This window comes from Schistocerca nitens, chromosome 1, assembly GCF_023898315.1.
Source record: "Schistocerca nitens isolate TAMUIC-IGC-003100 chromosome 1, iqSchNite1.1, whole genome shotgun sequence".
Classification (NCBI taxonomy): Eukaryota; Metazoa; Arthropoda; class Insecta; order Orthoptera; family Acrididae; genus Schistocerca; species Schistocerca nitens.
Window position 1 is genome coordinate 1,236,845,391 of NC_064614.1, and position 19,552 is coordinate 1,236,864,942.

Consider the following 19,552-nt stretch of genomic DNA (forward strand, 5'->3'; position numbering starts at 1 on the left):
GCATTGTTGTCGTTCTAAGCAAAACAGGTTCCTAGTCTGAAACTCGGCCGTGGACTGACTGTCTCGTGACTAAAAATTGGGCCCTTATATATCCTCACAAAAATACGTGCTGAAACTACACATTGTTCGTAGTTTAATTTACAGAAATTACAATTAAAACTTAACTCATTAAATTACCATATTTACTCGAATCTTAGCCGCACTTGAATCTAAGCTGCACCTGAAAAATGAGACTCAAAATAACAAAAAGAAAAAAAATTCCCAAATCTAAGCCGCACCTGAAATTTGAGACTCGAAATTCAAGGGGAGAGAAAAGTTTTAGGACGCACCTCCAAATCGAAACAAAGTTGGTCCATTGTAATATGAGACACAATTTAGGCCGAATTAATGACGATACAGCTACAGTAGTTTGGTTCAAGTCGAAAGCTTAGCAGCTAAGCTTTACCAGGTAGCCATTGCTATGCGTCATGCGCACCGTCTGTATTTATTCAGGTACCCTTCCTTTTTCACGTGTTTCATCTAGTTTGAATCGATTGCTTATTTTTCTTTGATCTAGTAAGTGTCGTTCTCTTTGTTGTAGGTGTTTACGTCACTCTAAGCTGAAAATGCATTACTGGACTGTGTCATGCATTGTTTGTCGCATTCTGTGCCGCTCGCGGCATGGCTTGCTTTTGTGCACGCTACCGCCGCTTACAATTAAAAGAAAAAAAAGTGTTAACGACATGTCACCGCTCGCGGCATGGCTTGCTTTTGTGCGCACTACCATTGCTTTCAATTTAAAAAAAAAAAGAAGAGAAAAAGAGAGAGAGAGAGAGAGAAAGAGAGAGAGGAATCATCTCATTAGCGAAACAATGGCAAGAGACTGCTTTTTATTGTTACTTGCGCTGCTGCTTTCTTTGATAATGATCAACAAGAACCAAATAATAGACTGAGTATGATAGAAGCTGTTCTGAACGAGAGTGTAGCGAAAATTTTTCTCCGTTTGAAAATCTTTGCAGACGCCTCTTTAGTACATTACATTCTGCACAGAAATTAGAGTCATCTTAGATTTAAAAATCTAGTCAACTGCCGTGCTTCATTTCTGACTGTATCACAATTAGGTATAAGAATAATTTGAATATAAACATGACACGATACAGCATTTGCTGTTGTCTCACTCTAGTTTCGTAGTTTATTAGGTAGACAGGATTTAAATGAGATAGCAGCAAACATGAAAGAATACTTGGCAAAATGTTTATATTCATATTATTCTTATAGTGAAGAGAATACTGCAAGTGATTCACAATTCATAAGAGATCCTATTAGCAACCATCTCTTCTCACAGATAGGAAAAAATTCAGAACGTAGAGTTGGCCATATTGACAAACATCCCAAACAGTCTTGCCAGCCGGATTTTCGTAGTACATTGAAATGCTGCTAAATTCGAAGATGAACGATACTTAATTTGTATTTACTTCGTTGGATAATGTATGAAAATTCAGTGGTCGAAACTCGGGGCGGAGAAAAAAAGCTTGTCTTCCACCCTTTTTTTTTCCGACGCAGAGGTTTTGGCGCCAGTATTTATCTTTATGCCCGCAAAGCATGCCTGTGTAGCACTACATATATTCGACGGTAGAAGTTAGTTGTGGCGGCACCTACCAACATTTTTCAGAACTTCCGCTTACGTTGCACTCGATTCTAAGCCGCGGGCAGTTTTTTGGATTATAAAAACTGGAAAAAAAGTGCGGCTTAGATTCGAGAAAATACGGTAACTGAATACATCGAAACATTGGTTCTTTTTAACAGTTTCTTCTACTGCAAGAGTTAGGCCGAATTATTTGTTTAAATCATGAAATTAACAAATATCGTTATGCAAACAATACTTTTGACAAAACTGTTAATTGCTCTGGAATTAATTAAGGGCTGGCTCTGATAACATGTTTTCGGATAGAGCCAAATAGACATTTTAAGATTACTAGTATTTTGTCTTCCAAATGTTTATAATTATTACAGAATTTATATTTGTTTATATGTCAACAATAGAATTTAAGTTATGAAACAATTACTGATTTCACCCTAAAATGAAAGATACTAACTAGGAATAGTTGAAATAAATTAGCAAATTAATTACATACATAAAACTAAGCACAAAATTAGATCGCTGGCCGGAGTGGCCATGCTGTTCTAGGCGCTACAGCCAGGAACCGCGCGACTGCTACGGTCGCAGGTTTGAATCCTGCCTTGGGCATGGATGTGTGTGGTATCCTTAGGTTAGTTAGGTTTAAGTAGTTCTAAGTTCTAGGGGACTGATGACCTAAGAAGTTAAGTCCCATAGTGCTCAGAGCCATTTGAACAAAATTAGATCTGGTGTTATATTCTTTAAAACTGAGGGCGAACCTTTCTCTTTTATGAAAATGCAGATTATACTCATGTACGTAAATGATAATTAGTTCAAAAATGAAAACACGAATTTAAGCAAGATGGCAAAACAAGAGGGGTATTAAAATTATCCCAGCTTGGTTCGTCACAGGTGTTGCTACCTACGAACGGCCCACCCATTTCACTGGGAGGAAGAAGAGGAAATTTCAAGGTTCCATCTCGGTCCAACGAGCAGCTAGGGAAATAGAAGTCCACCTAGACAGAGCCCCACATACCCAGATAAGCCTTATACTACTGAGATGCAGCACAGTCCCCATAGGTTGCCCCCTAACGACTGTTCCACCTCAACAGCCATGCATCTCAAAGGGGCACAGCACACCTAAGGATTGAAGTTTTTACCCTTCTTATGACCTGGCCAGGCAAGCGAAGATCTATGTTCCTTGTAACACACAATATTCTAGCGCCATGCCGCATGGTGGTCCCTGAGGCATGCCCAGAGCTTATGTGACACAGGATCGGCAGCACTTATCATTCCCCAGTCAGGAACTCTGGGGTCGCCAAGCCTCTGCTCAGCAAATGAGTGCTGAGCCCCTGAGGGCAGGGTGATAATTATGGAGTCATCAGATTTCAGAGATCCAAGAGTCTATGATTAAGTAGTGGTCTCAGGTGTTTACAGTTTAGGGATCTGAGAAACAATGGTGAAGCAATACCGGATGTCAGTCTTGACGATCTTGCAAAAGGATGTTTTGTGGGATTGGTTATGGCTCAAAGTACAACAGCAGGGAGAATTGTTGAAGGTTCAGCATTAGGCTTGCTCCACACCTCAGTACACATCAAGCCAACCAACAGAGAGACATATTTATGCCTTTGACTGTTGCCATCAATTTCATATTAACCCTGGAGTGGGTGCGCCGATTTTTGTAAAAGAAATGGGAGCATGGCGTACTGTATACACATGTAAAGAATAGTTGTCTTTGTGTTACGAAGGTAAACATATATGAGCAACAGCACAATTTAATCTAAGTTTAATTCAACAATGATTGATTACTAACTATCTCGTAGACAACTGCCTCACTGTGGGATTGTGCTGCTAGCTCAGACTCTGGGTCATTTTCTTAATGGTCCATAAATATTTTCTCACCTGGTTCACTGTTATTTTATATTATTACTGCTCACTTGAACTTATGACAACACAACTTATCATTACGTTAGATGAGGCATTAATGAAGGAATAGTATCGGCTTGCAGTTGTACGAAAACAATGGAGCAGTACAATACAATGTTATTTGTTGTTGGTGCACTTTATTCACAGTTGTGGCCACTTGAGGATTAAACACTTCCTACTCTGCAGCCTTTGTCTTCAAAACCAAGGCTAAGATGTATCGTGTGTTACGACCAGGAAGGGGGGCAAACAAAGATTGAGGAAAAGGTGTAAGCTTAAGTTAAAAAATTACAGATGAGACAGAATGAAAGGAAAAGGTGGAAAGAATGTAAATAATTTAGGAGTAAAAGTACTAACTCAATTATAACAGAGGCATCGAGTCATTGACAAACAAAAGTGTAAGCTTTGCTAGCTTTCGGATGAATTATTTTCTGAGCTACAGAGTGCACGCATACACATCTATCCATGTGCACGTAACGACTCACACACAACTGCTCACAGATGCGAGCGTGCACTGGGACGGCACTGCTGGGATGGCAGTTCTACAGGTGGTTGTATAGGGTGGAGTGAGTGAGGAGAGAAAGGAAGTGAGGAAGCAGAAGGAGAGTTAGGGAAGGGTGGCTGACAGCTCGGAGGAGGCAGAAGGTGCATGGGATAGAAATGCAGAAGGGAGAGGCAACAGGTGCACTGAATAAGAATGTGACACACAGGGGTTACTACTAGTGAGTTCGTGCAGCACACGATGAAGCAGGACAGAGTGTAGGGATTGGGGGGGGGAGACTGTCGGGAAGAGGGTGTGGATACAGGATGACCAAAGTTACGGCCCTGGGGCAGGGTAAAGATTGGTGTAGGGTAATGATTACTGGAGTGGAGGAGGATCACAGGAATGAATAATGCATTGCAAGGTTATCTTAAGCTATATGCAGTAGTTGGGGAAAAGAATCCAAATGGCACAGGATGTGCATCTGTCACTGAAATCGAGAATGAGGTCAGCACTGTTTTCCACCACTGGGTGGTCAACTCTGATGTTGGCCACAGCTGGCGGTTGTCATTCATTCATGTGGACAGTTGTCATTACCACAATTAATGCTGTGCCAAAATTGCAGCAGAACAGGTTTATGACAGGCTACTTTCACAGGTAGGAATATGGTAAGTCTGTGATAGAACTGGGTGGGTGAATTAAAAACATCATTACACAGGGATATGACCCATGTGACACCGGGTAGCGAGTGCTTGTGGCGTAGGGATGGACCTAGATATTGCATAGGTTTGTTGGGTGGCAAAATCCCACTTCAGGAGAGATGGGAAGGACTGTCGGTAGAGTGTTTCTCATTTCTGAGCGTGACAATACATAACTGCAGCCCTGGTAAATGATCAAGGTTTACGTAATCCCAGTGTTGGATGATACTGGGAGGTTCTCCTTTGCATCTGGTTCTCGGGAGTCGTGGGGGGGCGTGAGGATATGGCACAGAAAATCAGTGTGCTGATTAGGCTTGGGGGATAGTGTCTATCTGTGAAGATCTTAGTGAGATCTTTAGCATACTGGGCAAGGGAATTCTCATCACTGAATGTGTGCTGTCCATGAGTGGTCATACTATATGGGCGTGATCTTTTGGTGTGGAGGTATGAAGGATGTCAAAAATGCGAGTACTACTGATGCATTGTGGGCTAGATATGAACAGAAGTATGGATGAAGTGATCATCAGAAGGGTGAAGGTCAACATCCACAAAGGTGGCACACTGGGCTGAGGAAGACCACATGAAACAAATTGGAGAGACAGTGTTGAGACAGTGGAGGATTGAGGATACAGTATCTTGGCCCTGGGTCCAAATCATTAAGACCTCATCAATAAACTTGAACAAGGCAAGGTGTCTGGGAAGCTAGAAAGGCTTCCTCTAGATGGCTCATAAACAGACTGGCACAGGAAGGTATCACTGTAATAGGTTGGACACATAAAGAAAGAGGTAGTGGGTTTGGAACCATAAAGTTGTTGGAAGAGGCAGTGTTAAGAATAATGTTTACACAAGTACCCTCTGGTTACCCAAGGTGGTCTTGTTCCCAAACAACATTGTGCAATCCTAAAATTCTGGTAACAGGTGTGTGTGTGTGTGTGTGTTTTTCAAAACAGAAAACCCTTTGCCGTGTGAAAGAATTGATCCCTATGTATGTAACAACAACAACAATGAATAACTACTTAAATAATGAACAACCTTACAGATATATGGTGTTATAAACAAGAATTAAAGAACTTGGTTAATTTAGCAAACAAAATTATTGTGGGTTAAAAAACTTAGATATAAGCTAATATGATACCATTGTAGAGCCAGCAGGATTAAAGGGAAAGTGCCTGTTTATGTAAAGAGTGGAGTTAAGTGCCAGGCTCTTCAGATTAGGGGATGTTGTGCTGAACAGCTTCCTGAACACTGTGCCACAATAGTGAATAAGGCAACACACAAGCTCATAACACTGACATTTTATGTGTCAGAAATGATGATGATGATGACCTACAGGTCACAAATAGGAAGTATTCTCCAAAAACCAGCTAGAAACAGTTTTAGTAAGGTTATGAATGCTTAACGAGGGAACGAGGAGAGAAGTTTTGGAACGGCCTTAGATGAAAAAAAAGGAGATATTTGGAAAGATCTTTGATATCAGCAACATATACGCTGCATATTTTTGCATTACGAAAGTATAAATTCGAATTGCACCGAACACAGCATGTTAGTTTCCAGAGCTTTGAAATCCGAGATCGCAATACCCTTTTGTACGCCAATCATATCTCATGGCACGTGGTCTTGCCAGTCAATGACAGCAGATATTCAGAGCATAGGACACGTGCTGTAGTAAGCCAGCAGGAAGATCACTTACATAGCATGAATACACAAAGAGGAAAAGTTAACGGTTGCTAAGCTTTCACATGTAATATTGATCTTTTTTGTGTGTGTTATACTTTAAGGTACATCACAAAAATGTGCCAGTAAATTTCAAATAATCACACAAATGTCTGGTCTTCCGAGCTCGAAATTCTTCAATGTGGTTCGTCCTCAAAGTGTTCAGTTTCAAACATGAGTCAAACACTGTGTGATTTAAGAAATTCATCCCACTTTCTCACACATAATATAATTCATCTTGTTTAAAAGGTAATTTACTTTGAAAGTAATGCTTTTCAAACCATCATTCGCAATACTATCCCAAGACCGTTAAAAATAGGTTCGATTTAGCAGTTGCCAGAGAGCACCAGAAAACAGGCATTATTGCGTGTACACAGCTGCAGTGATGTAGGAAGTCTGCATGTTTGTATGTACAAAGCATAAAGAGATCTTATATTACGCCATAAAAGAAACTTCAGAGGATACCCCAAGAGCATCGGAATTTTGTAAACTATACTAAAATTCATACTTCGGACTGAAGTGCATATTGATTTGTCCAGATTCACAATGAATTAATATATTTATATGCTTTTCAGTGTGGTTTTTGGGATGTAAATTTTCTTGGAGTAGCAGTACTGTACTATCTCATGTTTTGTTCTTTATTATGGCATAATGCCATACATGGCAGAAGATGAAAACATGCACTTGAAATTCAGCAACAATTGGAACTAGCCAATACTGTGAAATAAAAGACTTCATTTCAAATAAATTAATTGTCTTGGCGAGAAAGATTAATAAAGCCAAATTTCTTTAGCAAACTGACAACAATAACTTCATTGTTCTGCAATGCTTGACTGCTAAAAACTTGTAAATAAAGTAAAATCCCAAAAACTGAAACTAATAATATATTTTTGCCTTCTGTAATTATGTGAATGTATTTTAATTGGCGCTTGCGCGAATCTGCCAGATATTAGTGCGAGAAAAATTTTTCTCATTAGCATTTGGCTTCTTGCTGCTACTGCCAATATAGCTAACAGCCAAACTTCAAGGAGCCGGAAGCGGGATAAGGTATTGCTCATACGCAAGTCAACTGCACATGCACATGAGGCCGCTGGCAACTGCTCAAATGAACCTAACATAAGCAGTTGTGACATCCAGCTCATAGAAAGGAGTTTACTGTTATGAAGTATTGCAGAGTCTTCGCCCTAACGCCTTTGACATATTTTTGCTGTTTGCAGATGCTTGTGTGTGCACGGTGTTTTCTTGTTGTAAATGGCGCATTTCCTTTGCAACTAAAGATTTTTGTCCTCTCATTTGTTTCATTGCTGCAGTATCATTCTCCAGTAGCAGGATACAGTAGCACTCTTTGCTACAGAATCAATTCTTACCGGTAAAAATTACAAAAATTTAACTGAAAACTAAAACAATGAAAAATTCCCAAAATTCCGAAAAATTCTCGGGTTTTTCCCAGTTTCCTCCCAGATGAAAAAATTCCCGGGTCATATACACCCTATGATTACATAGCACTACACAAACTCTGCCACAGGTAAAGGCTCTCACATACTGTAAACACTGGTTAATGACCTAAAAAGGCCAAACCTAGTATGAAACAAAGAAAAAGTTTGAATAAATAACAGTCAAAGTGGAAAAATGTGCCAGTCATTTAATATACTGTATTCCTGGCTGTGGCACCTACACTGAAGAAGGATATTACGATCAGTTCAGAGGTATCTGTTCAGAGGTGTGTGTGTGTGTGTGTGTGTGTGTGTGTGTGTGTGTGTGTGTGTGTGTGTTTAAGATAAATTGTGGTCATGATTTTGTGTTTAGGGTGCACATCAACTTGTTCGTTACTGTCTGTAATTTTTTTCACTGCGAGACCAGTATTGCTAAAATAAATAACTTTTTCGTAAATCAGTTAAGAAATAAACTTATACCAGTCCACATGTAGAACTTAAAACAGTGTAGACCTATACAGAATCTTGGGATTTTGTTAAAACTTATATTAAAGGAGAAGAGGTCCAACATTTAAAATTATTTTGACCAGCACATGTAGTTGCTGGTATATTTTTACAATGTACTGCACTATTATTCGCATGCTTTATTCTGCAGTCTGTGATCGGTGTAACTCAGGTGACTTTGTGCTGCTCCAGAATGTTTACCCTCATTGCCAGTGATGGTGTGCCGAGTGATTGTTAGTATTACGATACTTATAAAGAAGAGCTGAGAGGATGTAGATTGTCCTTGCCATCAACTTTCATGTCACTTCTGCGACACATTAATCCATTATACATTCGTTCCTTTTATAAGCTACAAGCTGACAGCTCTGGGAGGAAGCGGTGTGTGTCCCAGCAACCAATGTGCTACGAGCCAATCGCTAGCTTCCACTCAAATCATTATCTGCTAAGAGGCCAAATGAAAGTGTAGTGGACTGTTAAGGCAGCCAGTCCACAGTGAAGTAGCCGAAAGGGCACGCGTCAACTCACACCGTCTGGCGTTAAGTCTGGAACAGGATTCGTAATGAATGTGAGAAAGAAAAGAACGTAGCTACTAGAACACTTAACTTTTATATTGTCCTTTGGTATACAGCATTCTGGATGATACAAGTGAGACTCTATCTTGAGGTACATGCAACGTTACAAATGGTTAATGGCGCCTTGCTAGGTCGTAGCCATTAACTTAACTGAAGGCTATTCTAACTGTCTCTCGGCAAATGAGAGAAAGGCTTCATCAGTGTAGTCGCTAGCAACGTCGTCGTACAACTGGGGCGAGTGCTAGTCCGTCTCTCGAGCCCTGCCTTGTGGTGGCGCTCGGTCTGCGGTCACACAGTGGCGACACGCGGGTCCGACATGTACTAATGGACCGCGGCCGATTTGAGCTACCACCTAGCAAGTGTGGTGTCTAGCGGTGACACCACAGAAAGTGTGCAATCAATACTATTGTAGTATCTGTAGGGACAATGCAGCTATGATTAAAAAAGTATTTATTCTACACAAGGTTGCAGAAAGAATAGTACCTAAAGTTGATAATGAAATATCTTGCAAAAAGCCTTTTCATGGACATGGGCCAATGCACACTCTCTTAATGGTATTTGTAGTGTTTATATTATACAAATTTTTTTGTTAGTATATAGACATCCGATAGCTGTCTGTGTAAGGTTCCATAAATGCTTTGTTTGAAAAACTGGATAAAAGAAATAGCAGCTGCGGAGTGTAAGGGGGTGGGGCAGTGCTTTCTTCCCAAGTAGATGTTTTTCTCTTAATATAATTGCACATATATGTAAATGTAAAGTCTTTCCTTCTCATCCAGTTGGGTAAATCTCACCTGACCTGGGCCTATGGGTGATTTTTCTGAGCTCTACACCTTTTCCTTCAGCTCACCAGTCCTTTTCCTTCCCCTTCAACTTTTCTCCCAGAAAAAGGAGACACTGACTCCAAAAGCTTCATATGTAATACCTTTTATACGTGTGTTGTCCAGTAACTGCTTCCGAGCAGTTTTTTTCTCTCAATTACATTACTTATTCAAAAAATTATTGTTTTAAAATATAAAGTAAATTAAAAATGATTCCCATAATTAACAGTGTGAGAGGCTTAGCACTAGTCAGAGTCATTTGTTAGTATACTTCACAGAACTACTCCTCAGTGACTGTTTCTGCTTGTTAAAGTATAACTTGACTCATTCCACATCCCTGAGAGCTATCATGCATGATGGGATTTACAAATCACAATGTACAAATCAATGAACGATGAGAACAACAGTCATCAGATGGCTGTGGCAGGCTGATCTGCAAATAGTAAAAGATGAACCAACCACTTTGATACAAGTTTGTTCTTAAGGTTTGTGAAAAATGAGTACATTTGTTGATCAATGGAAACTGTCAATCATTACACATTAGGGGACACTAAGATATCATCACTTGACCTACCTGTCAAGTCGCTTCTCTGCACAAGCATCAGCATGTGATGCAATATATTCCGAACTAAATTTACACTTGCATACTGGACACATCTGAAAGTGAAAATTACTATTATTTTTTTACAAGTTCAACAAAATGTGAGTGAAGGATCCTAACTTGGCAATCGTAAGTATTATTGACATGATACAGAAAATGGCTCACTGACAGCTTGAGACACCTCATAAACTTACAAAATAATATGACATCTTTATTATTACACTGTCTCCAGGCATGTCAATGTAGTAGCTATTAATAGGCTCTGAACAAAACCATATCTGTGCCTTGTTCATTGTTAATATTTATAAAAATATATCTTCATTATTACTGTACTCACTGAGATATTCATTCTGTAATTTTATAGTTCAACTTTATTGCTCTCGTACTAATTAAAATTTCTGACCGATTTAAGAAAAAAAGAGTTCTTTTTTATGTCTTTGGGCAAGATTCCTGAACAAGATTTGTAAATGGGTTGCACAACTCCCTTGACAGCTATATTCCCATTTTATTTTTATATGTACAAAATCTTTCTTATCTCTCCCTGCAAGTCAATTTCTGCAGCCACTTCTTTCTCTAAACTCCAGAACTCGAATGTGTTAGGTGGCAAGCAGAGCTCAGACAATAATTTAGCTCTTTGTAATTTATTTATTTAGCATATGGTGTAGCATCACACAAGAATTACATGTACCAGGTATGTCCCATAAGTTTCTGGCCTGACCTTGAATACAAGTGCGAAGCCTAAAATGATTTGGAGGGGAGGTAGTTACACCTGTCAGTAGATATGCACATGAACTGCGGTTCGCTACTATCCTCAGTCAAATGATGACATTCGTCTGAGTTAGGTGTTGTGTGCTGCAATCAATAAAGTATATACTGTGTAGTGATAAAAGTCCTTGACAAAAGAAGGAATTGCACCAGCTGAAATCAATGTTCGCTTGTAAGGCATTTATGATTATGATTATGCTTCCACTTCATACTCCACAGTGAAGGAATGGTCTAAAAGGTTTCGGTTAGGCACAGAGAGCATTGCTGAAGATCCACGAGTTGGTCGACCTGTAGAGGCGGTGACAGAGGAAACCGCTGCTATAGCTGAAAGTGAAATTCTAAGTGACAGGAACTTGAAACTCAGGAAATTGCAGTGATGTTAGGGTTACCTAAAACAAATGTTTTCCGGATCATGCATGATCATTTGCACATGAAAAAGATCAGTGCAAGATGGGTGCACGACTTCACTCCACAGGGCAGAAGGAGTAGTGTCTGACTTGTTGCATCGGGCTTTCGGAACTCTGCCGTAGCAACCAGTCAGAAGTATTGGAATCGATTGTTACAGGGGATGAAATTATGGCTTTTATTATAGTACTCTGTCCAAAAGAGAATCTCTCGAATGGTGTGAACCAGTGAAGCTCCACCAACAAAGGCGGAGGTCAGTCAAACCACAAAGGAGGTCAAGGTAACAATCTTCTGGATTTCAGAGGAAATGTCGTAATTAATTTCAAATAAAGGAATACCATTGTGAACGCACAATACTATGCTTAGCTTCCGCGCAAATTATGTGATGCCATCAAACTCAAGAGGTGAGAAAGGTTGTCGCATGGTGTTCATTTCTACGGCAATGCGCCAGTGCACATGGTGGCAATTGCAAAGGCTGCAGTAAAGGAATGTGGCTTCCAAGACATTGACCACCCACCCTATAGTCCAGGTCTAGCCCCAAGTGACTAGTATCTCTCCAAGCCGAAGAAAGATCTCTGAGGAAGAAACTTTGATGTTGATGATGAAATTAAAGCTGATGTAATGGGACATTTCAATGATAAGCAATCAGATTCCTTTTTGAAAGGCACAGGGTTGTTAATTCACAGATGAGAAAAGTGTATTGAAATAAAGGGTGATTATGTTAAAAAATAGCATCAGTGTTTTATTTTTGCAACTTTAAAAATGCATTCAGTCCGGAAACTTTTGGAACCTACTCCGTAAACAGTCTACAATACATACATCAAATACAAATATAAAACCACAAAATATATGGGAACACGATGACAGCCAGATATCCATATTGTTGATTTCACTGCCTTTTTGGTAGCATGCAGAATTCAGAGCAGTCACCAGTGAAGGCTATCAATGAACGATCTTCAACTATATGTTTCAATGCATGTAATGCAGCTCCACAATCACACTTGGGAGAAGCTATTTTTCCCCTCTGTACAACAAGTCAGCACTTATACCACAGTCTGTCTGTATTCCATTTAGGGTAGACCAGATATTGCAAGGCTTGTCAAATCCAGGTGGTGTGGTAAGGCTTATATAATGAAAGGCATGGGGGTGCCTGTTTGGTCCAGTCCAGTCCTCTTTTGGTGATCAACTAGGCTGAGCCTACTTTCATCCAAATTATTGGACTCTTTGAGGGTGAATGTCTAGAGTGTGGTCTTGTTCTCTCACTACTGAGATTGTCTTGATAGATTTGTAGAAGAGGGTTGTTCTCAATCTTTTGAACCCCTGATGCAAACAGAGGGGCATTGTAAGTTTAACATGTGTATCTGTCTGTAGGATTGTGGCTTCCAAATGAAAGATGCGATTTTAATGCAGTTGTTTTAATTTGGAAGCTGGTTTAATCGGGTCAGTTCTTAGCTATGTTCCTGCATATTACCAAACTGTAGAGCTCAAAATGATGTAAATAAAATCCCATGAGAACATATGTTTATCTTTTGTGGTTGACCAACAATGAAGATTTTTATCTTTTGGAGTCACCCATTTCAGCACCTACGAAGCCGAAAAAGGGTGAGTGTGACTCAACTTTGATTTTGCCCTAATAGTTTATGGAGCCTAAGGCAAGAGAACGCAACGGCAGCCCACTTTCTTCTGATTTGAAGTAGAATTACTGCCACTGCTTGTTGCTTATGTGAACTAAATTGGTTGAATATATACTAAAATGTAATCAATGAAGAGATGTGTGAAATAAAAAGAAGAAACACCTCAACTGCATTAGTGAAAAAGATGGGACTGCTAAATAAATAAATAAAATAAAAACAGAATACATTTAAAGATGATGAAGTATGAAATTTAAATACAAGTAAGCTACGTAGTCAACACAGGCAACTATCAAAACAATAATATCAAATTGTTGAGTCTATGTCTTGTCAACTTACACCAAAATACACACAACCGTTGGAAGACACTTGTCCTCACACAACTGCCCATTCAGTTTTCCACACTTGATCATACACTATGCACCACATACCGTGTATTGCGCAACTCATGCTTGTGGTTTAATGAAGCATGAGATAGCACTCTGTCATCAAACCATTGCAGGACGTCAGCCTCGTAAGATACATTAATGCATGAAACTAAGCTCGTACATAGTTATGTAAAAATATGATGTAAAATAAAAAGGTAACTCTCAATGTTAGGCTAATTAATGACAGATTGGTTTTTATATTTTATACAATGGCTTATACCCAGCAATTATGAAAATATGCTAGAAAGGACAACTGCTGTTAACTTCTTATTTATTTATTTTTATTTACTTGGCGGTCACTCAACTTGACAACACTTAGATCAAAATATTAATACTTATATTAAACTTCAAGGAGAAATACTTTGTTTTTACTTTTTAGAGGTTTTTTTTACGTCTTTCTTTAACTGTTTTGTTTTTGGAGTTCTCTTATGCGTAATTTCTATAGCCACTGATGAGGAGGAGGAGTTACAATGCTTAGTGCAGGTAGTCAATAGTTTGGGGTTACTTTTATTCTGCCTGTTATAAGTAAGGTGCACAGTCTGATTCAGTTGAACACTGATGCGAGTAGTGCGAGTACTGTTGAGCCACACTGGTGCACAAAATTCTGCTACCATATAGATTAGACCTAAGGCTAAAGTCCGTAGTTTGTCACTTGAAGACCCCCATGAAGTTATGGCAAGTTTCTGCAAGATACTGTTCCGAGTTCTAATTTTGGCAGCTGTGTTTGACAAATGAGTCTTGAAGCTTCAGTGATCTATTCAGAAACCTAAATATTTTGGGTGTCAATTGTGGGCCAGTAGTTTGTTTTCAAAGTAAATACTAAGTTCTCTGTTGGCTAACTTGCCATTGAGGTGAAATGTAGAGACTTCTGTCTTTGTGGCACTGGGTTGTAATCCCCAATGGCAAAGACATTTCCCAACAATTTTTGGGTCCTACAATAAGATATATTAACAACTTATTACCAGAGCCCAAGCATTAGCATATCCAAATTTTCATGAAATGGTTATCAGGCATACCAACTATGTTGTTGTTGTTGTGGTCTTCAGTCCTGAGACTGGTTTGATGCAGCTCTCCATGCTACTCTATCCTGTGCAAGCTTCTTCATCTCCCAGTACCTACTGCAACCTACATCCTTCTGAATCTGCTTAGTGTATTCATCTCTTGGTCTCCCTCTACGATTTTTACCCTCCACGCTGCCCTCCAATGCTAAATTTGTGATCCCTTGATGCCTCAAAACATGTCCTACCAACCGATCCCTTCTTCTAGTCAAGTTGTGCCACAAACTTCTCTTCTCCCCAATCCTATTCAATACCTCCTCATTAGTTACGTGATCTACCCACCTTATCTTCAGCATTCTTCTGTAGCACCACATTTCGAAAGCTTCTATTCTCTTCTTGTCCAAACTAGTTATCGTCCATGTTTCACTTCCATACATGGCTACACTCCATACAAACACTTTCAGAAACGACTTCCTGACACCTAAATCTATACTCGATGTTAATAAATTTCTCTTCTTGAGAAACGCTTTCCTTGCCATTGCCAGTCTACATTTTATATCCTCTCTACTTCGACCATCATCGGTTATTTTACTCCCTAAATAGCAAAACTCCTTTACTACTTTAAGTGTCTCATTTCCTAATCTAATTCCCTCAGCATCACCCGACTTAATTCGACCACATTCCATTATCCTTGTTTTGCTTTTGTTGATGTTCATCTTATATCCTCCTTTCAAGACACTGTCCATTCCGTTCAACTGCTCTTCCAAGTCCTTTGCTGTCTCTGACAGAATTACAATGTCATCGGCGAACCTCAAAGTTTTTACTTCTTCTCCATGAATTTTAATACCTACTCCGAATTTTTCTTTTGTTTCCTTTACTGCTTGCTCAATATACAGATTGAATAACATCGGGGAGAGGCTACAACCCTGTCTCACTCCTTTCCCAACCACTGCTTCCCTTTCATGCCCCTCGACTCTTATAACTGCTATCTGGTTTCTGTACAAATACCAACTATATAAAGGCTGAATACTAGTGGAGCCAGAACAGATCCCTGTGGGCGGCCATTGTTCAGCTTCATTTGAGTGTTCAATCTATCATCCAAGATCACTTGGAAGCATCTATTAGAAAGCTTGGTATTTACCACGTTGCTGGTAATTTTGTAGGGAATCACTACCAGGAGTTTTCATATCATGCTGTCTCCTAACTGTCATATGCTGTTGTAAGGTCAATAAACACAGCTGAAGCTTTCAACTGTTATCGGTAGTCTGCTTTTATGAACGTTGACAATGAGAGAGAACTTGATCCAAGCAGCTTCAATGATGTTGAAATCCTGATTGTTAAATAGGGTATTTGACTGTATTCTGGAAACCATCTTAAATAATTAACTATGCCATTTTAAGCTCATAACATCCTTTTCCCCCCTCATTAATTTAAGTATTAAAAATATAAACAAAAAGACGATATTCAAATAATCTGAAAGCCTGCTAAGGCTGCCGTTTGAGTCCTGTGATGCCTGTCACATTAGTGGCTAGTATGCTGCTCCTACTGCTGTAAAGCTCATTTAAAGTGATACCTTGTTTTGGAATTTACATTCTGGAAAACAGTTACAAATAGTGTTGCACCACACTGTACAAATACAGCAATAAAAACTCCTGAAAAATTGTGTATGAGTAGTCAAAAAAATGGGAAGATGTGTAAAATGTCGTCATAACTTGCCCGTAGAGATCTAAATGAGATAGTGATCACTATATATGTTTACTTCTGTAAGGATCATTTTGATGTAAGTGAACACCTCAAGTCAACACTTTGTCGCTTGTAGTGTATTAGGCAGCGGGGTGGACATGTAATGCAACATTCACAAGATCGATCCTCATTCAGAGGAAAAACCACTGTTTAAGTTTACTTGATTTGTAACACAGTTACGTAAAAGCTTTAAATTCTGTATCATATTACATTTTAATAGCTATTTCCCTATTTTCATTTATTAGCTCAATTTTACACCTGATAAATTTGAGATAATCACAAGGATGGCATTAAGTAACTGTATTTCATGCCTGATGTAACTGTTATTCTGAAGAATGTTAGAAACCACTTAACAATTTCCGAGTACAATATTCTTCCCACACAAGTCGCTGTAGACAGTAATTTGCCATCCCGAACCGTCTCCACTAAGCTTTTTGTTAAGCTGTGAGATTTTGACAGCGAAAAAAATTGAAAATTGCTTGGAACTTATGAGGAAATGTTATAGGACCAGGACATTTTGATAAAATGAAAGTGTGTCCTGGTTGAGCAATTACTAATCATTGTGCTTCAGCAGCAGTTAAGTACACAGCAGAACAACATTCTACTGCATCAACTGCATATTTTACAGACATAATTTTCTGATGGTTTAAACTGATAACCTGCAGGGAAAAAAAAAAAAAAAAAAACCTAGAAAGTGTAAAGCTGTTGAATGCAAAAACAGTGATGCTCTACACCATGAGTGTTATTACACAGTCTGAAAATTGAGAAAATAGGTATCCGGAAAACAGTAGTAGTTCTGGCAACAACCGCAGTAATTAACAATCAGAATTATCTTCTGAATGAAATGTCGCCACTGTGTTTCCTTGTGCAGGTTTTACTAGCTGCCCTGGAAAACCTTTTCAGCATGGTCCAGGCAAATAATTGTGTACCAGATTCCCTCAGTTTTAAGCCAATTCTTTGACTTATTGCTACCCAGTAGCCAAACTTGCCTAATTTGTTTCCTTTGCTGCTTGCAGAATGTAGAGTGAATAACATGGGGGACAGGCTATAACCCTGTTTTAACTACTTGCCCCCCTTTGTGCTTTCCAGCTGCAGCCTGGTTTCTGTAAGTGTTGTACATAGCACCCCCACCCCCCCACCCCCTGGTATTTTACCCCTGCCACCTTCAGAATTTGAAAGAGAGTATTCAGTCAACACTGTCAGAAACTTTTTCTTAATCTGCAAATGCTATAAATGTAGGTTTGCCTTTTCTCTCCTGTGACTAACTGTAAAGTCAGTATTACTTCTGAATCTAAACTGATCGTCCCTCAAGTTGTCTTCTGCCAGTATTCTCATTAGTTTGTAAATAACTTAGATTAGTGTACTGCTACCACAACTTATTAAACTATAACTACTGAAACAACTGCTGCCCCTCTTCAGGAACCATATATTAGCCTGGCCTCTCCACAGATAATCCTTCAATGGGATTGTACCTACAGAATGACTACATGTTTCACTGACACACGGAAGCCACCCATTTCAGCAAGGTCCATGGTTCATGATATCATACAAACTGAGTTTTACACTATGCATTACCTGTTGTTATATAATAGTCAACATTTTCTTCATTTGCATTTCCTAATGCTCTGAATCTTTTCTTTTATGATTAAAAGAGGAACCATTCATTTGTATGTTATGTTACAATCACTTGATTAATAAAATTATTAATCATATGAAAACCTACCACTTCATCATTCTCTTCAATAGCTGAATTGCTGTTTGACACACCAGTGCACTGTGCTGCATGGGCTTCAATTTCTGTTACCTCATATGAACCTACAAATCAAAAGAAATTAATGAACACATATCAAAAGTAAGGATACATTTTATAGTCTATATTATGGAAGAGCTACAAACAACAAGATTTAATTGAATTACAAACTGCTGAGATAAACAGAATGATAACTTCATTCACTTTCATTACATCACATATGCTTTCATATCCTTTTTTCCAAGCCTGTGCTCATGGTTTCTCGAACATAATAAGCTATAGTTTTCATAGCTTTCCATTTTGCAAACAGTAAAATAATTATTTCTTTGTGCAAAGATCACGAATTTTGCTAAATAAGTCATAACAGATCATCATCTATTACTTCTTTAAAGTGGTTCACTAAGATAGTGTTCAACAAAGTGAACTAGATGCATTATGGGTAACACTTGAAAGAAATAAAAGCAAACCATGTCAAAATAACTTCTCTATAGCATTACAATAGCTAGCATTATGTGAATGAGAATTTTATTGGCCTTGCACCAAGTATAAAAACAAAATTCAAAACTCTGTTTTAAGGGGGGGAGTCTTGGTATCACGAAATTTATTGATCATTTCAACAGCTTCAGCAGAATATTCTTATATACCATTATTCTTAAGTAACGAGACATGATTTCCATAAACTCACCACAACAAATTGGGCATTTACTGCGCCTTGAATCTGTACCAGACAGACCATTTGATAGCTTTTCAGTTCTGGAAACATTTTCTCTTAATGGCATTTCTTTAGCACAATCGACTGTTTCTGATATCTTCTCTCTGTTGTCGGAATTATGAAGGTTCATACAAGCTTTCATGAGCTCCAGTGAACGTGGTGAAGCTGCAGCTACTTTTTGAATAACATCTGACTGTGGCCTGAAAGGAAAGAAATTAACTTAAAAACTTTTAAAAATTCAGGTGCTACAATAAGCACATGTAATGAGGCTTTTGAGTGACAGACTACAATGTTAGTTCAAAGACAAAAGTACTTGAAAATAAAGCTCATATAAAAACTGCTGCGGGGGGAGGGGGGGTGGGGGTGGGGGGCAAAAGTTAAAAATTAAATATCAACTAATAATTGTGGATGCACAACTGCATTTTCCAGAAACAAGTGCTAACAAAACTGACAGCACTACTAAAACACTTCTTCACTTTGAGATCAGAAGAAAGAGTAACGTTTCGTTAAGAGATACGAAAAGAGAGGAAGACAGGAGCATATGGGAAGGTGTTAAAAGAATTGCAAAGAGGGTAACAGGAAGTTACAATTTACCCACAGAGCAGGTTGAAAAGAAACTAGCAATGAGCTGTCTAATGAATTATGGTTCAATATGACATACTTCGCGTTTTGACCAGTAGCTGACTGCTCCAAGCATAGCCTGATACGAAGAAACAAATGTAAGCAAAAATATGTTTTTCAGGGAAAGACTTCTTAAGTCTTTCATAATTACAGCTGACC

General features: G+C 38.8%; 1 protein-coding gene across 1 annotated transcript in view; it reads right to left on the reverse strand.

The window, feature by feature from the left end:
• Positions 1-19,552, reverse strand: part of LOC126239761 (uncharacterized) — a 148,374-nt gene that overhangs the window by 66,403 nt on the left and 62,419 nt on the right. The window contains exons 5-7 of the mRNA XM_049947883.1: positions 18,746-18,972; positions 18,034-18,125; positions 10,314-10,396 (exon numbers count right to left, since the gene is read on the reverse strand). Of these exons, the coding sequence (XP_049803840.1) occupies positions 10,314-10,396; positions 18,034-18,125; positions 18,746-18,972 (402 nt within the window). The remainder of the gene's footprint in view (positions 1-10,313; positions 10,397-18,033; positions 18,126-18,745; positions 18,973-19,552) is intronic.